Here is a 23,086-nt window from a genome sequence, read left to right as displayed (position 1 = left end):
TAGTTGGATACCTGAAGGTCCCGGTTTAGGCTCCGAAGGCATCGGAGGAATAACCGGAGGCACCGATGAAAGCAATGAAGGCCCTGGCGCAGGCATTGATGGCATCGGTGGATGGCTCGATGGCACCGATGGAGGTATCTGTATCGATCTCGATGGCTGAGGCAGAACTCCCGATGGAGGGATGCGGAACGGTTTTTCTCCTCCCGATGATAAAGTCAGCGGGGAGGGCACCGAAGCCATCGGTGACCCGGGGTCCACCGGTGGAAAAGCAGCAATAAGCGCTTCCATCCTCAATAGCAGCGGTGCTAATGCTGCTGGAATCGGGTCGGTGCTCGGTTCCACTATTGATACTGATATCGGTGCCGGGGGAACCTGGAGCCGGTGCATCGCCTTATCGATGGCCTCCTGAACCATCCGGTCCAGTTCTTCTCGGAGCCCTGGAGCAAGCAGCCCCAGCTCCGGAACAGAAGAAGGAGGCAGAGGCGTAGCCAAAGGGACCACCTTTAGAGGCGGAGTCACGGCTCCCGACGCCCTGTCGGGTGAGGATTGCCTTGGTGACCTGGTCGCCAAAAAGGTCGGTGACTTTTCTGGACGGGGTTTCTTCGGCGGCGGCTCGGACGATGGAGAGGTCGATGGTTTCAATGCCTCGATGGTCCGAGACTTTCGGTGACGATGGTGATGTTTCTCCTTAAGATCCCCTCGGTCCTGAGGGGGGGGAAGAGGGTGTTGAAGGCCGAGAAGTGATAGACGCCAGGCGGTCACCGGTCGCTGCTGACGTGACGTTGACAGTGCCGGTTCACATGACGTCGATGCAATGGACGGAGTCGGGGTTTGAGCACGGAAAAGAAGTCCTATCTTCTCCATTCTGGCCTTGCGACCTTTTGGTGTCATTAGGGCACATTTGGTGCAGGTCAAGACATCGTGCTCTCATCCAAGACACATTACACAGACTTTATGCGGGTCTGTAATGGACATGGTACGAGTACAGTCCGGACACTGACGGAACCCAGACGCTATGGCCATAGAAAAATCGAGCCGCGATACGGTCGATGGCCAGTAGGCAACGAGGGCCAAACTTGACGGTAATCGATAGAAAACGGGTAAAAACTTACCGGAGTACCGTGGACTGAAAAAGGTTAACGGAGGGACCCCTGTGGGGCAATTTAACTTTAAATAATTCCATGAGGAAAATTCCTGTCAGGAATCTTTGCAGAACTCCTTAACCGCGTGGCTACTGCTGCATGGAAAAAAGAAGACTAAAGAGGGACCCCTACTGGCTGCAGGGTTGGTGCCATGCTGGGCATGCCCAGTAGGGGCCAGTCAAAGTTCTAGAAATTTGACAAAAGTGTTCCTTAATTGGGCTCCATCCTGTGATATCACCTATATGTGAGGCCTACCATCCTGCTTGTCCTGTGAGGGAAAAAAAAAATATATATATATATATATATATATATATATATATATATATATATATATATATATATATATATGTATATATATGTATATATATGTATATGTATATATATAAATAAGAAATGGGAGGAAAAGACCTCAGAGATATAGACATATCTTGTTACTCGAACTTAGTATGTCATGATTCGTTATCGGTCAAAAAGAGCAAGTTTGCTTACCGTAAATGGTGCTTTCCGCAGATAGCAGATGAATTAGTCATGATGTCTGGAACGTCCTCCGAGCAGCTAGGTGGAGGAGCTCTCAAAGATCACTGTGCGCCTGTGTCTATCTTCCCTCGCTGCCCTGAATCTCCTCAGTCCGTATCCAAGCAATTCGAGATGCAGCACAGGTAACTGTCCAGGAGGGTCAGCATGGCTAATTCATCTGCTATCTATGGAAAACATAGTTTACGGTAAGCAAACTTGTTCTTTTCTCGTAGATGAGCAGCATGAATTAGCCATGCTGTCTGGGAGTCCCCAGCTGAAGTATTGAGCGCAGATATTTCAGATCATGTGTCCATGATGAAGTGAGGCAATGCACTCAAGACAGTAGAACAACATGCGGAGAGTTCTTGTGTGTTGTCGTCGCGGCATTCAAGAAGTGCCCGACATAAGAGTTGTCTTTCCCATGCGTGCATTATCCACTGTCTACTTGTCTAAACAGTAGTGGGATGCGAATGTGTGTAGCGAGGACCATGTGGCTGCCTTGCAAATGTCCAGAAGAGGCACCTCATGGAGATGAACTATTGAAGCAGCCATAGCACAGACCTGGTGCGCCTTAGGGGTGGCGGGCAGGGTCTCCGAATGCTTTCAATAGCACAATTGAATACAGTTTGAGATCCAAGTCGAGAGTGTTCTCTTGGAAACTGGAAGTCCTGCGATGTCAGGTCAAAGGAGACAAAGAACTGGGAGACTCTGCGATCAGAATGTGTACGGTGTTTATAATACGCAAGAGCTCGTTTACAATCCAGCGTATGTAGTCTACGCTCACCCTCATTGGCATGAGGCTTTGGGTAAAACGTTAGGAGGGCGATGGATTGGTTGATGGGGAAAGCTGATACTACTTTTGGGAGGAATGCGGGATGCGTACACAGCGTAACCTTGTTACGATAAAACTCTAGGTAGGGCAGGTAGTGTACTAGGGCTTTCGCTGACACGTTTTGCGGATGTGAGGGCTACCAAGAAGAGCACCTTCCAGGAGAGGAACCTGGGATGACAAGTGTTCAGTGGTTCAAAAGGGTGGTAGCATTAATTGTTCTAGCATGATGTTTATATCCCATGGGACTGGAGGTTTTCAGACCAGGGGCCAAAGATGTAGAACCCCTTTCATGAATCTGGAGATGAATAGGTAACAGGAGATTGGCGCCTCATTGAGCGGAGAGTGGTAGGCAGCCATGGCACTGAGGTGAACTTGAACCGAAGCTGTGGCCAGCCCCCTCTGGTAGAGCAGATGAAGGTAGTCCAGGAGATGCTCCGGCGGACAGGTGAGCAGGTCTGCGCCATTATCCGAGCACCAGGAGGCATAGCGTGCCCATTTCTGTTGATACTTGAGTCTTGTAGAGGGTTTCCTGGATGAGACCAGAATATCCTGAAGCTGAGGAGAAAGGTTCAAGTGGTGGAATACCAGCCTTTCAATCTCCATGCAGTGAGATTCAGAGAAGAGTAGAGCGGATGAAAAAGAGAGCCCCCTTCCTGGGTGAGGAGGCATGAACTGCTGCCCAGGAGAATCGGTTGGCCCACTGATAACTGAACTAGGTAGGCATATCACGGTGGCCGGGCCCACACCGGAGCAATGAGAATTAGGTCCGTGTTGTACTCTATGCATTTCTGGACTGTACAGGAAATGAGAGGTATCGGAGGGAAAGCGTAGAGTAGATCCTCCGTCCAGTCTATGAGGAATGCACCCTGCACTAGTCTGTGGTTAACTGGGATACAACGAGCAAAAGGCCCTGACCTTCCTGTTCTGCTCTGTTGCAAAGAGGTCGATTAGGGGAAGACCCAAAGTGCGAAATATTTGATCTGCTACATCCTGGAGTTCCCACTCATGGGGGTAGAATATCCTACTCAGTCTGTTGGCCCTGGAGTTGTTGATCCCAGGCAGGTAAGTGGCCTGAAGGGAGATTGATCTGCTCCCTGCCCATTCCAGGATTCAGACAGCTTCCCTGCAAAGGTTCCAGGAACCTGACCCTCCTTTGCTGATGTAGAACATGGCGACTTGATTGTCCGTATGGACCATGACAGTCTTTCCGCAGAGGGTATGCTCAAAGGCCCGAAGAATGTTCCAAATGACACAGTGTTCCAGGAGGTTTATTTGTTGTGACCATTCCCAGGCGGACCATAAGCCTTAAGAGATGGGCACCCCACCCCTTGGTGGAAGCGTCCGTGGTGAGGATCGTGTGATGTAGAGGAGGCCGGAGAGGAAGGCTAGACATGAGAACCGATGGCGTCAGCCACCACTCCAGATCCTTTTTCATGTTGGCTGTAAGAGTGACAGGAGTGGAGAGAGGACTGAAGAACTGGATCCACTGGTCCTTCAGGCCCCACTGTAAACATCGCATATGCAGTCAACTGTGAGGTACGACAGACCGAGGCAGCCATGTGACCGAGAATGATGAGTAGTTGGCGGGCCGGAGCAGTGGTGGCCACTTGGAGGCGACAAGCTAGTGTTATCAGGGCAAGCACCCAGGACTCCAGCAGGAAGGCTCGATCTTGCAATGGTGTCTATGCAAGCCCCGATGAACTGCAAGACCTAAGTGGGTGGTAGGTTTGATTTTTCATAGTTTACCAATAAGCCCAGGCTGTCCATGCAAGAAATGGTTCTGAGGAGGTTGCTCCATAGGGTGGATTGGTCGGGGGCCACCAGCAGCCACTCAGGTAGGGAAATATCTGACTCCCCTGTCGTCGGAGGTGAGCCACCGCTATCACTAGAGATTTGATGAAAACCCTGGGAGCGGAAGAAAAGCCAAATGGGAGAACGTTGTACTGGAAATGGCAGCCATTGACTGTGAAACATAGGTACCACCAAGATGTAGGATGCATCGGTATATGTGCATACACATCCTTCAGGTCCAGTGAGCACATCCAATCTTTGGGACGAAGGAAGGGCAGGATGGACTTAAGGGATGTCATCTTAAATTTTTCCTTTGACAGGTATCTGTTGAGAGAACAGAGGTCCAGGATTGGCTGGAGACCACCCGATTTCTTGAGAATGAGGAAGTATTGGGAGTAGAAGCCCTGGTGGAACTGCAAGGAGGGCAGCTCCCGAATGCACCGCTGCTTGAGCAGGTGGTTGACCTCCTGCAGCAGGGATCCGCAGTGTGCATTGGGGTGTTTTTGGCAAACTAGGTGAGGTAGAGATGGGAGAGAATAGAAACTGAGGGAGTATCCATCCCAAATGATGTGTAAAACCAAAAGGTCTGATGTGATGGCTGCCCAGGCTGGGAGAAAGTGGGAGAGCCTGCCTCCCACCAAAGGCAGTGCTAGCAGTGGGGACTTGTGCCCTAAAAACTCTGAGGGGCTTTAGAGGTGCTGGGGTCTGAAGACAGGCGAGGACACTTCCAAGGTCCCTGCTATTGTGAAGGCTGTGGACAATTTAGCGGGTATGAAGCAGGCCTGAAGGATGGATATGGCCAGTACGAGCGACGCGGGAAATACTGTTTTTTGTAGGGGAAGGAGCGCCTCGAAAAAGCCGCATCAGATGGAGCGGTTAGAGACATGACGGTCACCTTCTGCTCTAAGTTATGCAACCGTCTCCCTCAGCTTATCCTCAAAGAGGCTATCTGGGAGACAAGGCAGGTTCGCTAGCTTCTCGTGGACATCTTCAAGAAAGGTGCTTGCCCGTAGCCATGCCAAGCGCCGCAATAGCATTGGTCTTCGCTGAAGTGTCAAAACCTTCATACACCATACGGAGGAGATGTCATAATTCTTCCTCTAGGTCATGGTACTCCTCGGGAGGACGGTTGTCTGGAGATGCAGCTTGTAGCAAGGGCTTGAGAGAATGGAGAGAGTCGTACAAATACTGTGTAATATAGAATTGATGCTGAATTTTTGCACTCAACATGCGGGATTGGAGCACCTTTTTTCCAAAATCATCCAAATACTTAGAGTCCTTGTCCGGAGGAGTATTTGAGTGGAGCCGGGACTTTTTGGCCTTCTGCATGGCGGATTTCACCACTACAGAGGCGTGCGGAAACTGTACCATGGAGTAATAAGGTGACTGGTGCATACGAAATTTTAAATCCGTTTTCCGTAATGTTGGTTGCCCCGCAAAGGGGGATTCCCAGGCCTTATCCATATCCTCGTCCAGGACAGTGTGGGAAGGTAAGGCTGTAGGCTCCGAAGGTGTGTCGAAAATTTTGAGGATCCCCATAATCTCCTGCCTGGGGTCAGGAATTTTCCGAGTCTCTACATTGAGGCATTGCCCCACCTTTTCCAGGAACTTGGAATAAGAAAGATCCTCTGGTGGAGAGACGGGCTCGGGTAGTAACTCAGCAGGGTCCGAAGGGATTCCTGTGGAGGAGCATGGCGAAGTGGACGGCTGGGGAGAATCTTTTGCAGGCGGAGACAGCAGAGGAGGCTGTCCAGTAGGAGAAAGCTCCAGACTGGGGCTGTCCTGCGGTGACATAGGGGCATCCAGGGGCTTATCACATGTGGATACTGACCTTGCTATTCTACAGTCGAGAGAAACTGTGAGAGTATGAGGGAGATTTGTGACATCGCTTGAGAGGCCAAGCTGGTCTGAGGAAATGGTCTTGGCTGTGTCGGAGCGCTACCTGGAGGCACCGCCACTAGCAGTATGTCACTGTCCAAACCCCTGGTCCGATTGGTATCCGCAGGTTGTGTGTCTTTGCTGTGTAAAGGCTCCTGACGGCCTACCTTCGTCCGGTACTGGGAGGCCGTGGAGACGCCTGAGAATATGGTGGACGAAGCTGAAGAACCTTGTGAGACTGCTGGTGAAGAAGGTCCCACATAAGAATCTACCACCAAAAGGGGAGAAGGCTCCCTGGGCCGTTTGTGCCTGGAAGCATGCTTCTTAGGTGGCTTGGATGCACCATGCGTCAGCATCGCTGAACTACGGTGCTTCGGCTTGTGCGTGGGCGCCAACGCTGCGTTGTGCGGATAGCTCTTCGACGCAGCTGCGTCGGTGGGTCAGTACAGCATCTGTGCATTGATGCGTTGGCGATGTCTTCAGCGCCGTCAACACAGACGATGTCTTTGGCGTCTTTGACGTATGTCCGGCGCCGTGTGCATTCGCTTTGGTGCCAGCCCGGACGCACCGGGAGGCACAACCAAGGAGGCTCGACGCCGGGTGGGCTCCTTAGAGGTCCTGGGAGGCCCCGGAGAAGATCTGACAGAGTCCTCTGAAGGGGCATATTATGGTTCGGGCCCAGGCAAATGTAGCACCGGTCGTGGCCGTCCGTTACAGATATTATTTTGCCACACTGGCAAAATTTGAACCCCGGTGGCCATGGCATGTCGACAAGACGGCAGAATTTTCCTTTTTTTTTTTTTTTTTTTTTTTTTAACTTCTCTGAAGAGAGGTGAGAGCTCCGCGTGCAGTCAGTCGCGTGGAAAAAATGGACTGAGGAGACTCAGGGCGGCGCAAGAAGGAAGATGCAGGCGCACATCACTGACAAAGCTCAGTGATCTTTGAGAGCTCTGCCACCTAGCTGCCTGGAGGACGTCCCAGACAGCATGGCTAATTCATGCTGTTTATCTCCGGGAAAACCTCTATCCTTTCTATAATCTTCTAACAGTCCTCATGATGCAATGCCAACGCGGGAACTCGCACACATGCTCAGTAGAGTAAAAACTCAAATAGCTAGGAGACACAAAGCCGCTCGGTGCCACCAGACGACATCTCCCACATCATGGATAATTCAGCTTATTGATGGAAAAAAATGAGACAACACTGCTGTCTGCAAAAGGGAAAGCGGCAACAATATCTATTCAGGCTGCACTGTCAAGACAGTTAAGAACATAAGAACATAAGAAAATGCCATACTGGGTCAGACCAAGGGTCCATCAAGCCCAGCATCCTGTTTCCAACAGTGGCCAATCCAGGCCATAAGAACCTGGCAAGTACCCAAAAACTAAGTCTATTCCATGTTACCATTGCTAATGGCAGTGGCTATTCTCTAAGTGAACTTAATAGCAGGTAATAGACTTCTCCTCCAACAACTTATCCAATCCTTTTTTAAACACAGCTATACTAACTGCACTAACCACATCCTCTGGCAACAAATTCCAGAGTTTAATTGTGCGTTGAGTAAAATAGAACTTTCTCCGATTAGTTTTAAATGTGCCCCATGCTAACTTCATGGAGTGCCCCCTAGTCTTTCTACTATCCGAAAGAGTAAATAACCGATTCACATCTACCCGTTCTAGACCTCTCATGATTTTAAACACCTCTATCATATCCCCCCTCAGTCTCTTCTCCAAGCTGAAAAGTCCTAACCTCTTTAGACTTTCCTCATAGGGGAGTTGTTCCATTCCCCTTATTTTGGTAGCCCTTCTCTGTACCTTCTCCATCGCAATTATATCTTTTTTGAGATGCGGCGACCAGAATTGTACACAGTATTCAAGGTGCGGTCTCACCATGGAGCGATACAGAGGCATTATGACATTTTCCGTTTTATTCACCATTCCCTTTCTAATAATTCCCAACATTCTGTTTGCTTTTTTGACTGCCGCAGCACACTGTACTGACGATTTCAATGTGTTATCCACTATGACACCTAGATCTCTTTCTTGGGTTGTAGCACCTAATATGGAACCCAACATTGTGTAATTATAGCATGGGTTATTTTTCCCTATATGCATCACCTTGCACTTATCCACATTAAATTTCATCTGCCATTTGGATGCCCAATTTTCCAGTCCCACAAGATCTTCCTGCAATTTATCACAATCTGCTTGTGATTTAACTACTCTGAACAATTTTGTGTCATCTGCAAATTTGATTATCTCACTCGTCGTATTTCTTTCCAGATCATTTATAAATACATTGAAAAGTAAGGGTCCCAATACAGATCCCTGAGGCACTCCACTGTCCACTCCCTTCCACTGAGAAAATTGCCCATTTAATCCTACTCTCTGTTTCCTGTCTTCTAGCCAGTTTGCAATCCACGAAAGGACATCGCCACCTATCCCATGAATTTTTACTTTTCCTAGAAGCCTCTCATGAGGAACTTTGTCAAACGCCTTCTGAAAATCCAAGTATACTATATCTACCGGTTCACCTTTATCCACATGTTTATTAACTCCTTCAAAAAAGTGAAGCAGATTTGTGAGGCAAGACTTGCCCTGGGTAAAGCCATGCTGACTTTGTTCCATTAAACCATGTCTTTCTATGTGTTCTGTGATTTTGATGTTTAGAACATTTTCCACTATTTTTCCTGGCACTGAAGTCAGGCTAACCAGTCTGTAGTTTGCCGGATCGCCCCTGGAGCCCTTTTTAAATATTGGGGTTACATTTGCTATCCTCCAGTCTTCAGGTACTATGGATGATTTTAATGATAAGTTACAAATTTTTACTAATAGGTCTGAAATTTCATTTTTTAGTTCCTTCAGAACTCTGGGGTGTATACCATCCTGACAACTCTTCGGTTTGTCAATCAAGCCTACCACATCTTCTAGGTTCACCGTGATTTGATTCAGTCCATCTGAATCATTACCCATGAAAACCTTCTCCATTACGGGTACCTCCCCAACATCCTCTTCAAGTAAACACCGAAGCAAAGAAATCATTTAATCTTTCCGCGATGGCCTTATCTTCTCTAAGTGCCCCTTTAACCCCTTGATCATCTAACGGTCCAACTGACTCCCTCACAGGCTTTCTGCTTTGGATATATTTTAAAAAGTTTTTACTGTGAGTTTTTGCCTCTACAGCCAACTTCTTTTCAAATTCTCTCTTAGCCTGTCTTATCAATGTCTTACATTTAACTTGCCAATGTTTATGCTTTATCCTATTTTTCTTCTGTTGGATCCTTCTTCCAATTTTTGAATGAAGATCTTTTGGCTAAAATAGCTTCTTTCACCTCCCCTTTTAACCATGCCGGTAATCGTTTTGCCTTCTTTCCACCTTTCTTAATGTGTGGAATACATCTGGATTGTGCTTCTAGAATGGTATTTTTTAACAATGACCACGCCTCTTGGACATTTCTTACTTTTGTAGCTGCTCCTTTCAGTTTTTTTTTCTGTTTTTATGTGAACTGCACTGAACACAAAATTTGGAGGAAAGATTGCAATATGCACATAATAAACAAAGTGGCTGAGCCCCAAGCTGGAGAGACCTGGGATGTGTTGTCACAGTCAGCAGTACAGACGCAAAGGATTAGCAGCAAGAGCATTTTTATTTATTCCTGTGTCTGGTGGCTGTGCTGAGGATGGGGGGGTGGCAGTGGCATGGCTGCAGCAGCAATTCCAGAAGTATTTGACCATGCTACTGAAAGGAGCCACAGTTGCATTTTAACATGATCCAGTAGGGAAGGCTGGTGTTCAACCTAAATGGATCCAAGGAAAACAAAAATACAGCAGGAAGCTGGCACCACTGAAGGCTCGTGCTAACAAGCAGGAACTGGTGAGCATTTCTCTTAATTTGATTTTCTTCACTGAATCTGAGGAGACCTCCCTTTTCCCCACTAAACCTCAAAGGGCCCCCTCTGTCCCCACCAATAAACCTCTAAGACCCCTCCCTCAGAAACAGCACCATATCCTTTAAGGCCAAAAGGTTTGCCATCATATGTAAAACCACTACATCTGTAACTTAAAAGATGCTTATATGAAACAATGCATTATGTGAAATGTTTACCTGCAATGTGATCAATTCACAGCAAGAGGTCACTGTTAGCAGACAAGCAGATGGGAAATTCACTTTTTATAATGATTGATAACCAGGAAGCTCTGTTTTTCCAGTCATATATGACATTTTCCACCTGCTTCTGTCAAATACGATTTTTAACTGGGTTAAGAAGGGGTAGAGTGGGACACAGAGTATTAAGGTACATGGAATATAGTAAAACATTTACATTGCATCATATCAATTAAACAGCTAAACATTTACAAATGAGTTTAGTTATTAAATAACCCTACTTTTGCTTGTCCGCAGCAAAGACTGACGACCAGCTCCTAGCAATGTCTGCACTCCAGGGACGCTCTGAGGAATTTCTTGTTCTAGAAGTGGACCAAGTCGTTGACATATTTGCAGCAAATGATCAGGTGTCAAATGCCTATAATACTTCACCTAGGACAATTACAGATATACAAGAAAAATATTACCTCTCAACTTGTTTGAAAATTGAACAAGTACATTTCTAAGAACTTTTCTGTCTCACGTTCCATTGTTTCCTACCTCAATTTTCAATGACTGAAAAATATTTTAAACATGTTCAGCATATAAAAATATATATCTTACATGATCAGTAGGATTTCAAGGAAAAATGTCACAATGACAATTTTTTTGGTGACTTTTCAAACATTACCCTTTTTTATATATAATTTCCTCTTTACTTAAAAAGGAAACTAATATTACATATATATTGCAAAACATTTGTAATAAAAGAAATCCAACCAACCACTTAGCATACATTAATTTTAAGTAATCCGACAAAAGTGTTTTGACTTTCTGCTCTACTTCTACATGAAAGGCATACTCAAATTTTTGAACATGTTATTTAGTCAATCCTCCATGTAGGAGTATTGGGGGAATTCTGTGCTACTGCGGAGCGCAGAATTCACCTCCTGCACAGAATTGCCAAATTCTACGCAGAAAATAGCAAAGGACACCCTGGCATGCCTGAACGGAGCGCGCGAAGATGCAGGCCTGCGTGTGCTGCGGGACACGCTCCGTTCACAGCGAAGATGAAGGCCCAGGCGCGCCGTTCGTGGCAAAGAAGGAAGGCCCCCGTGTGCCATGAACGGAGTGTGCTCCTCTCGCAGCAAAGAAGGAAGGCCCCAGTGAAAAAGAATGTGTGTGGGGGGGGGGGGTGAGAGAGAGCATGGGAGGTAAGAGAGCAGGGGTGGGATGCTTGAGTGTGGGTTTCAGAAAGAGAGGGAGCCTATATGAGGGGAGGGTGTGAGAATGGGAGGTTAGAGATCGGGGGGGAGGGGATGCTTGAGTGTGGGTTTCAGAGAGAGAGAGAGGGAGCCTATATGAGGAGATTGTGAATGTGTGAGAGAGATTGGGAGCTCATGTGTATGAAAAGGTGTGTGGGGGGGAGCATGTATGAGGGTGTGTGTATGTGTATTAGAGAGAAGGAGCATGTGTGTGAGACAGGGAAGAGCAGAGGGAGCCTGTGTGAGGAGCAGTACTGAGAACAGGGTCAAACTCTGGGACTGGCAATAGAGTGGAAGGGCTTGGGCCTAGAGAGGTGGAGGGGAGAGATACTGGCAGGTGGAGGAGTTGGAGCCTGAGAGGGCAAAGTAGCCAAGGGAGTTGGGAAAGCAACTGGAAGGGACACTCTTACAGTGAATTTCTAGGGAAATTCTCCTCAAAATATTTAAAATTCTGCATCTTTAAGTAATAACTTTTTTCTGTATTAATTTAAAATGTAATTACTTAAAGACTGTCATGTAAATTGTATTTTGACCAATATAAAGTTTGCAGAATTGGAGAGATTACTTACCTGATAATCTCGTTTTCCTTAGTGTAGGCAGATGGACTCATTACAAATGGGTATAGTGTGCTCGTGCTAGCAGTTGGAGACGGATCTGACGTCAGCACGTGGTACATATACCCCTGCAGGAAGTGCAAACGCTCAGTAATCTTCCTTGCAAAAGCTTTATGGATGTGTGTGACTGACCGATCAATTAACTGAACATGATTAACCTGACCGATTGACAGTAGCTGGAGACCGCCAGTGTTCTCAACTGGAAGGCGTAGACACCCGGCAGGGTGGATGCCCAATGTAAGGAAACATAGCTTACCTTGAAACGGTGAATCCCTATATATGTCGGCAGCCGGGCGGGATGCTGAGTCCATCTGCCTACACTAAGGAAAACGAGATTATCAGGTAAGTAATCTCTCCATTTCCCCGTGTGTAGCAGATGGACTCATTACAAATGGGATGTACAAAAGCTACTCCCGGACTGGGTGGGAGGCTGCCCGAGGTCCTTTTAGGATTGCCCTTGCAAATGCTGTGTCCTCCCTGGCCTGGACGTCCAGACGGTAGAATCTGGAGAAGGTATGGATAGAGGACTACGTTGCCACTCTGCATATCTCCGCAGGCGACAGCATCCTAAGTTTCTGCCCAGGAGGCCGCTTGTGCTCTGGTAGAGTGAGCCTTGATCCGTAGAGGTGGTGGTTTTCCCGCTTCTACGTAGGCCACCTTGATAACTTCTTTGATACAGTGGGCAATAGTCGCCCGTGAGGCCGCTTCACCTTGCCTCTTCCCACTGTGAAGGACGAACAGATGGTCCGTCTTTCATACTGCTTCCGACATTTCCAGGTATCTGGACAGCAGCCTGCCGATGTCGAGATGGCGCAGTATTCGACCTTCTTCAGACTTCTTCAAACCTTCCGTTGTTGGCAAGGATATGGTTTGGTTGAGGTGGAAGTGCGAGACTACTTTGGGTAAGAAGGGAGGAACCGTGCGAAGATGGATAGCCCCTGGGGTGATCCTGAGAAACGGATCGCGGCAGGACAGTGCTTGTAGCTCTGAGATGCGGCGTGCTGAACACACGGCCAGCAAGAACACCATCTTCAAGGTTAACAAACGGAGGGACAGGCCTCGGAGGGGATCTGAAGGCAGGTCCCGCTAGGAATTCCAAAACTAGGTTGAGGTTCCTCAGGGGCACTGGCCACTTCAGTGGCGGGCGAATGTGTTTGACTCCTTTCAGGAAACGTGAAACGTCTGGGTGTGTGGCAATGCTGTTGCCGTCACTCCTGGGGCCGTAGCAAGATAGCGCTGCCACCTGAACCTTTATTGAATTCAGGAACAGACCATTCTGGAGCACATCTTGCAGGAAATCCAAAATGATGGGGATTTTAGCGACATGTGGATTGGTGCTGCGAGTTTCGCACCAGGCTTCAAATACTCTCCAGATCCTTATATAAGTTAGTGATGTGGAGAACTTGCGTGCACGGAGGAGTGTATCTATTACCGGCCCAGAGTATCCCCTTTTCTTCAATCTAGCCCTCTCAATGGCCAGACCGTAAGAGAGAATTGAGCTGGATCCTCGTGGAGGATGGGACCTTGCCGCAGGTCTCTGTGAGGAGGCAGGGGTAGAGGATCCCCTGCCAGTAGTCTTCTCATGTCTGCGTACCAGGGTCTTCTTGGCCAGTCCGAGGCCACCAGAAGAACTAGGCCTCTGTGCCGCTGAATCTTGTGTATAATGGCACCCAGCAGGGGCCATGGGGGAAAGGCATATAGCAGGATCTCCTGAGGCCATGGCTGTACCAGGGCGTCGATCCCCTGGGATAGAGGATCTCGCCTGCGACTGAAATATCTGGGTACTTGAGCGTTGGACCTGTCCACTAGTAGGTCCATGCCCGTCGTCCCCCACTGATCCGTGATCATCTGGAAGGCCGTGGACGACAGCTGCCATTCCCCCGGGTTTAGGCTTTCTTTGCTGAGGAAGTCTGCCGTGGCATTGTCCTTCCCGGCGATGTGGACGGCGGAGATGTCCTGGAGATTTGCTTCCGCCCACGCCATCAGGGGGGCTATTTCTAAGGATACCTTCCGGCTTCTGGTTCCGCCCTGTCGGTTGATGTATGCCACCGTGGTGGCATTGTCCGACATCACTCTGACTGCTCTGCTGCGAAGTCTGTGGGCAAATCGCAGGCATGCTAACCTGACTGCCCGTGCCTCTAGTCTGTTGATGTTGCACCCCGACTCTTCTCTGTTCCACCGCCCTTGGGCGGTTAGTTCTTCGCAGTGTGCTCCCCAGCCGCTCAGGCTGGCATCTGTAGTGAGCAGGGTCCAGGTTGGAGAGGACATTTTTGAACCCCGGCCCATGTGGCCGGGCTGCAGCCACCACCATAACTGATGCCGTACTCTGGCCGGTAGAGGTAGATGCACGGTGTAGTTCTGTAATCGTGGGCTCCACAGAGATAGAAGGGCGCGTTGTAACGGTCTCATATGAGCCCGCGCCCATGGTACCACTTCCAGAGTGGAGGCCATTAGGCCGAGGACCTGTAGGTAATCCCCCGCTGTGGGCCGGGTGGCGCTCAGCAAAGTCTGCAAATGATTCCGGAGTTTTAATTTCCTCTTGGAGGTCAGGCTGACTTTGTCTCCCTGGGTGTCGAATCGGGCTCAGAGGTATTCCAGCGAATGCAAAGGCTGTAGGGAACTCTTGTTTGTGTTGACTACCCATCCTAGGCTTTCCAGAAGAGATATGACTGTTGGTTGCCCGGTGGCTCTCCTCCGGTGACTTTGCCCTGATCAGCCAATCGTCTAGGTAGGGATGGACGAGAATTCCTTCCTTCCTGAGTGACGCCGCCACCACTACTATTACCTTGGTAAAGATCCGTGGCGCGGTGGCTAACCCGAAGGGTAGAGCCCGGAACTGAAAGTGTTGTCCCAGGACTTTGAAGCGTAAGTAGCGCTGATGATCCCGATGGATTGGGATATGGAAGTAAGCTTCTGACAGATCCAGGGATGTGAGATACTCCCCTGGCTGTATGGCACTTCGGACTGACCGCAGAGTTTCCATGCGAAATCCTGGGACCCTTAAGTGCCGGTTGACCGACTTGAGGTCCAGGGCTGGTCTGAAGGTGCCCCCCCCTTCTTGGGCACGATGAAATAAATGGAGTAATGCCCAGAATTTATCTCCCATGCAGGCACTGGGATTATGGCTTTTAGGGACAGGAGCCTTCCCAAGGTAGCTTCCAGCGCCGCCCTCTTGAGGGGCGGACAAGGAGACTCCACAAACTTGTCCGGAGGGAGGTGAAGGCAGTCCAGGTAATACCCTTCCCGGACAATGGCGAGGACCCACTGGGTCGACCCACCTGCGGTAGACCCACCTGCGGGTCGACCCACCTGCGGTAGAATAGGGTTAGCCTGCCCCCTTCGGCTTCTTCCCCCAGATGGGTCGGCTGATTCTCATTGTGGGGTGCGGCCGGGACCCGAACCCGAGCCGGTTCCCCGCTTGCTGTGCCTGGTCCGAAAGGACTGGTTCCTGGTCTGAAAACGAGGTGCTTGGTAGCGAGTCCTGTAAGGGTTGAAGCGTTGAGAGCTTCTACCTCTGGATGGCCTAGGAAGAGGGCGCTGGTTCCTCCTTGACTTGTCTTCTGGTAGACGGGGCAATGGAGAGGCGCCCCATTTGTTAGCCAGTTTCTCGAGGTCGCTGCCGAACAGGATGGATCCCTTAAAGGGCATTCTGGTAAGGTGCGTTTTGGAGGAGGAGTCGGCTGACCAATTTCGTAGCCAGAGCTGTCTCCTGGCTGCGCCACTGAGGATGACACTCCCTTGGCTGCCGTACGGACTAGGTCGGAGGCAGCGTCAGTGAGGAACGAGAAGGCTGATTCCATTTCTTCTCCCGGGGTGTTGTTCCTGGCTTGTGATAAACAGGAACGCGTCACCACGGTGCAGCAGGTCGCAATTCGTAGGGACATGGCTGCCACCTCAAAGGCTTGTTTCAGAATGGCGTCCATGCGCCGGTCATGTGCATCCTTGAGGGCCGCCCCTCCCTCCACCGGAATGGTGATGCGCTTCACAATTGTGCAAACTATGGCGTCTACCTTGGGGCACACCAGCAGCTCCTTGGTTGCCGGGTCCAGGGGGTACATGCCGGACAAGGCCCGACCCCTTTGAATGAGGCCTCTGGTGCATTCCACTCGAGTTCGATTAGCTGCTGTGCTGCTTGTATGAGGGGGAAGTGGTGGGCCGTTTGACGAAGGCCTTCCAGCAGGGGGTTCATTCTAGGTTCCCCTGGGGTGCCGTGGCCCGGGATAGCCAGCTCCGACAGGCATTGAGAGACCAGGTCTGGGAGATCCTCCTTAAGAAAGAAGCGTCTCATGGTTCGATACGGCTCTATCCCCGAGGGAAGTTCTCCCTCATCGGGGAGCTCTTAATCTTCCACAGAGCAATCTGAATCCCCATAAGTGGGGCTTCCGGGTGGCGGGTGGCCGTGCCTAGGTCTTGAGGGTCCAGGGGTAGGGTCATCCGGTACGTACGGGTCCTTTCGGGGGATCAGACTGCATCTTGACAAAGGCGTGAATCCCCTTGAATAATTCCACCCATGAGAGCGAAGCAGGTTCTAGCCTTAGGGGCACCAGGGTCTCTAGGGTTCCCTGGCTGCTCACCGCGGCCTGCTAGGTCCAGGGTGTTCCCTGAGGAACTAGCAATTATGCTGGGCTGGGACCGGCCCTGGCCTGGAACTCCCAGGGCCTCCTCACATTGGGCACATAGGGAGTCTGCTTCCTCGCTCTGTGTGGCTCTGAGGTGGCATGCTGAGCAGAGGCCTAGAGCTCTTATGCCTGATTCTAGAGGTACCGGCTCTGCGGACGCATGGGCTCTCATACGCTCCATCGCGTCTTATCTGTATGCGCTTTGTAATATGCGCAAAGATGTGCGCCTATCAACTTGCGCCTAGCAACGTGCGCCTATCAATTATCAATGTGCGCCCAGTTATTTTCGGGCGCCTAACATACGCGCCCGTCGCCTGTGCGCTGAGTCCGGTCTGAGCGCTAGGGCGAGGCGGCGAACCAGGGCAGATGGTGACGGCGTGCAGGCAGGCAAAATGGCGACCTCCTAGGTGGGCTGCCACGCAGGCAGACCCCGCTAATCCTCGCTTCCTCGGAGACCAGCAAAGTAAAGATGTACCCCTTACCTGATCTTCGGCACTTCCCGGCTGCGACCCGGGCGGTCCGCGGCTGTGGGGGGAGGGGGTAATTACCGTCACCGCCGCGCTCGAGGAAGTGCACCCACTGCCTCTAGGCCACGCCCGAACTCGTCTCGCTCGGGGGCCAAGTCCTCACCGCGAACGGATCGGGACCAAGGCTGCCTCTATGCCGCGCCCTTCTCACTCGGGGGGCTAGGTCCCTGCCACGAATCGGCCACCGGACCGAGGCTCGTACCTCCGAGGGACCACGGAAATCACCTCGGGAAACTCAACTGGGGGAGGGACCCGATGGTATCACCGCAGGAGTACGGGGCTAGTCTTCAGGTAGGACTTCTATGAATTTATCCGTTAGAATTTGGAAAAACGCTCAGTGAGCGTGAGGGAGCTCCAAACTGCTTTGGAGACGGAAATTACTGAGCGCCTGCACTTCCTGCAGGGGTATATGTACCACGTGCTGACGTCAGATCCATCTCCAACTGCTAGCACGAGCACACTATACCCATTTCCATCTGCTACACGCTAGGAAATTTAAGTTTTTGTGCACAGAATTCCCCCAGGAGTAATGTAGGTTTGCTAGTTAAAGCAAAGAATACTGTATATAAATCACTGCTCAACTTCTCTACCAAACATGTCATCTTACAAGTATTACAATCTTTCCCAGAGCACCTCCAGTTTTGCACAAGCAAGCATACCAATTTGAATACTTCACAGGATCTTACTGATTATCCTTCAAAGCAAAATATCTTCAGCTGGCCTAACATCTAAAAAACAAAATGCCTCTACAGAACCTGATGTGACCAAATAATTTGTCCTTTGAACATATTCTGCATTTTATTTATCTAATATGCTAAGACATAGAGCTTCCCCATGTGTGAGGACTGCCATCCTGTTTTATCCTCAGAGAAAGCAGAGTTCCTGACCTGTAACAGGTGTTTCTCCAATAACAGCAGGATGTCATTTCTCACACAAGGGTACCATCATTAGATGGAGCCTGGCAAGGAAATTTGATTTCAAAGTTTCTATAAACTAAGCATCCATGCAGGGGAGATAGGCAGGTTTTGTGGAGATTGACATTCTGCTATCCTCTGAAGACACCTATTACAGGCAAGCAACTCTGCTTTCTCGGAGAACAAACAGGATGGCAGTCCTCACACATGGGAAAGTCCTAGCTACAGACTGCCCCGAATGAAAAGGGAGAAAAACAAAACCGTTCCAAAGTGCAAAAACTGTTTTTGATAGCAACAAGCATTTTTATTTTTTTAAACAGGGCAATCTGTATCCAAAATAACAGGCCCTAGGAGGATTGGCGAAACCTACTATCATGCTGCGAGTCCCTGTACAAGCATAAAATGCTATATGAAAGTATGAGAAGAACTCCTTGTCGAAGGCCTTGCAGATCTTCTCCATGGAGGGTGATCTTAGGTAAGTTACCCAACAGCACCACTACCAATGCCATGAGTTTTAAACTCATGGCAAAGACAAATGCTGTTAAAGCTTTTCTGCCCTACTGACCTCATCTGCCAGCATTGAGGGCACGCTATGGACTGCTATACCAGGCCAGGATGTGGGTAACTTGCCAAAATAAAACCTAATCATTTGATTCTCCCGATGACTTGAACTTTTTTTACCTCACTGGAGTCTGCTCAAGAGATAAAATGACTGGGTTCTTTTTTTTGTTTTGTTTTATTTTTTTTTATAACCTAGTTTGGTCTACTTCTGTCTCTATTTTGAACATTGACATTTAAATGTAAGTGCTAGTTACAGTCTACTTCTGTTCATCATGTTATGCTATCACTATGGAGCTCTAAGTCCTTTGTTTTCAACACTGTTGCAGTTTCTGGTTTTTGTTTTGGGGGGGGGGGTGGCAATATCTTTACAATTGTAATTCACATTGAATCTTGGCTAGCTCAGTTCCTGCCATGAGGCCCATGTTTTACAGGCATGGCCTCTCTCCTCATTGGAGGTTTTGATCTTTATTCTTTTTCTGATGTGTATGACTTTTTTTTTTCTTTTTCAAGGAGTACTTTTATGTTGATTTACTCATATTGCTGCATTTTTTTTCCAAATGTCATCTACTGCATGTATTTGTTATTTGTGTACACCTCTCTCTCTTGCAATGGCATCCATTTCTGATATAAAGGTTGTTCCTTAAACATAAATGGTTTATCATGCCCTATTAAGCTTAAGAAAGTCTTAACTTATTTGAGGTCTCTGAAAGCAGATGTGGCTTTGTTACAAGAAACACGCCTCTCTGCTTTAGAGTATCTTAAACTGAAGCAAGATTGGGCAGGGGATGTGCTCTTCTGTCCAGCTGTTAAAAAGAGAGTGGTAGCTATTTTGTTTCACAAAAGACTTGGGATCCAGGTTTTGGATCATACTGTTGATGTAGAGGGAAGATGGAATTTGGTGTTGGTATTGATCAGGAATGACAGATTCAAATTTTTTTAAGTTTATATGCCCCAAATTCTGATGACCCTGTTTTCTTTCAACCAGTGTCTTTTCATTTGATGAGTGGAGTTTTTCAAATTAACTGTTGGAGGGAATTTCAACCAACCATTGGACCCTATTTTGGACAAACAGTCTCAAGTTAGAATGTGTCATTCTAAGGTCCATACTGTTGTTACTGGTTTAATAGATTCAATCGGCCTAGCTGACCCTTGGAAATTGCTTGACCCTACTGAGAAGGATTAAACTTTCTCATTCCACTTATTCAAAAATAGACTTACTTTTTGATTTCTGGAAATTTAACACAACACCCACTGAGTGCACGTTTTTTGCATTTGAAAACTATAAATGCTTGCCCAAATTGGTAAACATTATCACTGCAAGTTGAAACTTCCTGACTTTTAATCATTTTTGCCAACCTTCAATTTCTGATAACACCCCTCACCCCCCCCCCTTTGGTTTTCCTAAAAAACTGGAATACCCTAGAACCACTGAGTGCACATGTACTTGTACTGTACATATTTCCTGCGCTATGCTAACTTTCAGTGTCTGTGGTTTCTCATGGCTTAGAACCTCTGCTACATATACAGATCACTTTTTTGGATTGTCATTGTGTTTTTGAGCCATTTTGCACCAGTACCACATGTAGGTTACATGCATGTGAGCTTGTACTATACTATTTACTGTATTATGCTGCCATCCAGTGTCAACCTGTAACAACTCATGGATTAGATTCTCTACCACTTACAGATTACATTTTTATGACTGTCATTCTGGTTTAGAGTCACTTATTTTCCTTTATCTCTTCTCATTGTTTCTGCCAAGAGACAGAGTTGATAAGTTTACTCTGTTTTCAGAGATTTGGAAAGGTTTATTAGCAACATACAAGTGTGCTACAAAACTGGCCCACAATTCTTATTTTTTATTTCTTCATTCAGCTGTTCCTGTTGAAATCCAGGTGCCAAATTTTGCAGTTCAAGGCTCCTATGCTACATAAGTATTGTCAGAAATAGAATATAGATAGAAGTCAAAGTGCCTCAGAAAGAGATGAGAGGAAAGAGGGAAACATTTACTTGCACACGTGCCGCCAGCTGTTCTAGAGTGTGACCATATGTGGAGCAAATCTGAATAGGGTGGACAGTAACATTTTCAGATATAGAAGTTCATCTTATAATATTTTTAGTGAAGACATGCAAGGTCCTGAGTTCACTTTCCTAGTGGAGTTTGTACAGTAGAGAGCACAAAGGCAGATATAGCAATAATGTATTTGCCAGGTAAATACAGCCAGAAATAGAAATGCATGTAAGCCCAACTTGGATTACATTGTAGATATGCACAATACTGAGTCATAAATGATAGAACTGCAACCTGCCGGGATCAGATACATGAATTGTGTGAGCCTTCACACTTATCAATTGTATAACAATATGCCAGCAGCAGTTCTACTGAAACTGAACTTTGATGTGAAAAATGTTATCAAATACCTGTAAAAATAGCTGACAAAATGTGAAAAAGATATTTTAATTTGTATTAAGTACATTTTAAGTTCTCTTTGAATTACAGAACATAAAACAGTTTCGTTTTCATGCATGTGATGGTTCTAGTTGTTTGCCATACCCAGCGGTTTGAAGTACATTTTTAAATTTTACTGTGCATGTACAATCCATGTTTTTAATGATTTTGTTGGTTATTGCATCTAGTTTTTTGTTCACTTGAAAAACATTTACTATCAGCAAACCAAAATGCTACAATAAGTTTTTATTGAAAGTCGTATGATACTAACAGAAAAGAAAAATAAGAACATAAGAACATGCCATACTGGGCCAGACCAAGGGTCCATCAAGCCCAGCATCCTGTTTCCAACAGTGGCCAATCCAGGCCATAAGAACTTGGCAAGTACCCAAAATCTAAGTCTATTCCATGTTACCATTGCTAGTAATAGCAGTGGCTATTTTCTAAGTCAACTCAATTAATAGCAGGTAATGGACTTCTCCTCCAAGAACGTATCCAATCCTTTTTTAAACACAGCTATACTAACTGCACTAACCACATCCTCTGGCAACAAATTCCAGAGTTTAATTGTGCGTTGAGTGAAAAATAACTTTCTCTGATTAGTTTTAAATGTGCCACATGCTAACTTCATGGAGTGCCCCCTAGTCTTTCTATTATCCGAAAGAGTAAATAACCGATTCACATCTACCCGTTCTAGACCTCTCATGATTTTAAACACCTCTATCATATCCCCCCTTAGCCGTCTCTTCTCCAAGCTGAAAAGTCCTAACCTCTTTAGTCTTTCCTCATAGGGGAGCTGTTCCATTCCCCTTATTTTGGTAGCCCTTCTCTGTACTTTCTCCATCGCAATTATATCATTTCTGAGATTTGGCGACCAGAAATGTACACAGTATTCAAGGTGCAGCCTCACCATGGAGCAATACAGAGGCATGACATTTTCCGTTTTATTCACCATTCCCTTTCTAATAATTCCCAACATTCTGTTTGCTTTTTTGACTGCCACAGCACACTGAACAGACGATTTCAATGTGTTATCCACTATGATGCCTAGATCTCTTTCTTGGGTTGTAGCACCTAATATGGAAGCTAACATTGTGTAATTATAGCATGGGTTATTTTTCCCTATATTCATCACCTTGCACTTATCCACATTAAATTTCATCTGCCATTTCGATGCCCAATTTTCCAGTCTCACAAGGTCTTCCTGCAATTTATCACAATCTGCTTGTGATTTAACTAGTCTGAACAATTTTGTATCATCTGCAAATTTGATTCTCTCACTCGTCGTATTTCTTTCCAGATCATTTATAAATATATTGAAAAGTAAGGGTCCCAATACAGATCCCTGAGGCACTCCACTGCCCACTCCCTTCCACGGAGAAAATTATCCATTTAATCCTACTCTCTGTTTCCTGTCTTTTAGCCAGTTTGTAATCCACGAAAGGACGTCATCACCTATTCCATGACTTTTTACTTTTCCTAGAAGCCTCTCATGAGGAACTTTGTCAAACGCCTTCTGAAAATCCAAGTACACTACATCTACTGGTTCACCTTTATCCACGTTTATTAACTACTTCAAAAAAGTGAAGCAGATTTGTGAGGCAAGACTTGCATTGGGTAAAGCTATGCTGACTTTGTTCCATTAAATCATGTCTTTCTATATGTTCTGTGATTTTGATGTTTAGAACACTTTCCACTATTTTTCCTGGCACTGAAGTCAGGCTAACCGGTCTGTAGTTTCCCGGATCGCCCCTGGAGCCCTTTTTAAATATTGGGGTTACATTTGCTATCCTCCAGTCTTCAGGTACAATGGATGATTTTAATGATAAGTTACAAATTTTTACTAATAGGTCTGAAATTTCATTTTTTAGTTCCTTCAGAACTCTGGGGTGTAT

General features: G+C 47.3%; 1 protein-coding gene across 2 annotated transcripts in view; it reads right to left on the bottom strand.

Moving 5' to 3' along the window:
• Positions 1 to 23,086, bottom strand: part of PHIP (pleckstrin homology domain interacting protein) — a 944,985-nt gene that overhangs the window by 881,923 nt on the left and 39,976 nt on the right. For both annotated transcript variants that reach the window (XM_029595577.1, XM_029595576.1), the window contains exon 4: positions 10,545 to 10,695. In XM_029595577.1, the coding sequence (XP_029451437.1) occupies positions 10,545 to 10,695 (151 nt within the window). The remainder of the gene's footprint in view (positions 1 to 10,544; positions 10,696 to 23,086) is intronic.

The sequence above is a fragment of the Rhinatrema bivittatum genome, chromosome 3 (assembly GCF_901001135.1).
Source record: "Rhinatrema bivittatum chromosome 3, aRhiBiv1.1, whole genome shotgun sequence".
NCBI lineage: Eukaryota > Metazoa > Chordata > Amphibia > Gymnophiona > Rhinatrematidae > Rhinatrema > Rhinatrema bivittatum.
The sequence above is the reverse complement of the archived record's forward strand: the minus strand, read 5'-3'. Positions and strand labels throughout refer to the sequence as shown.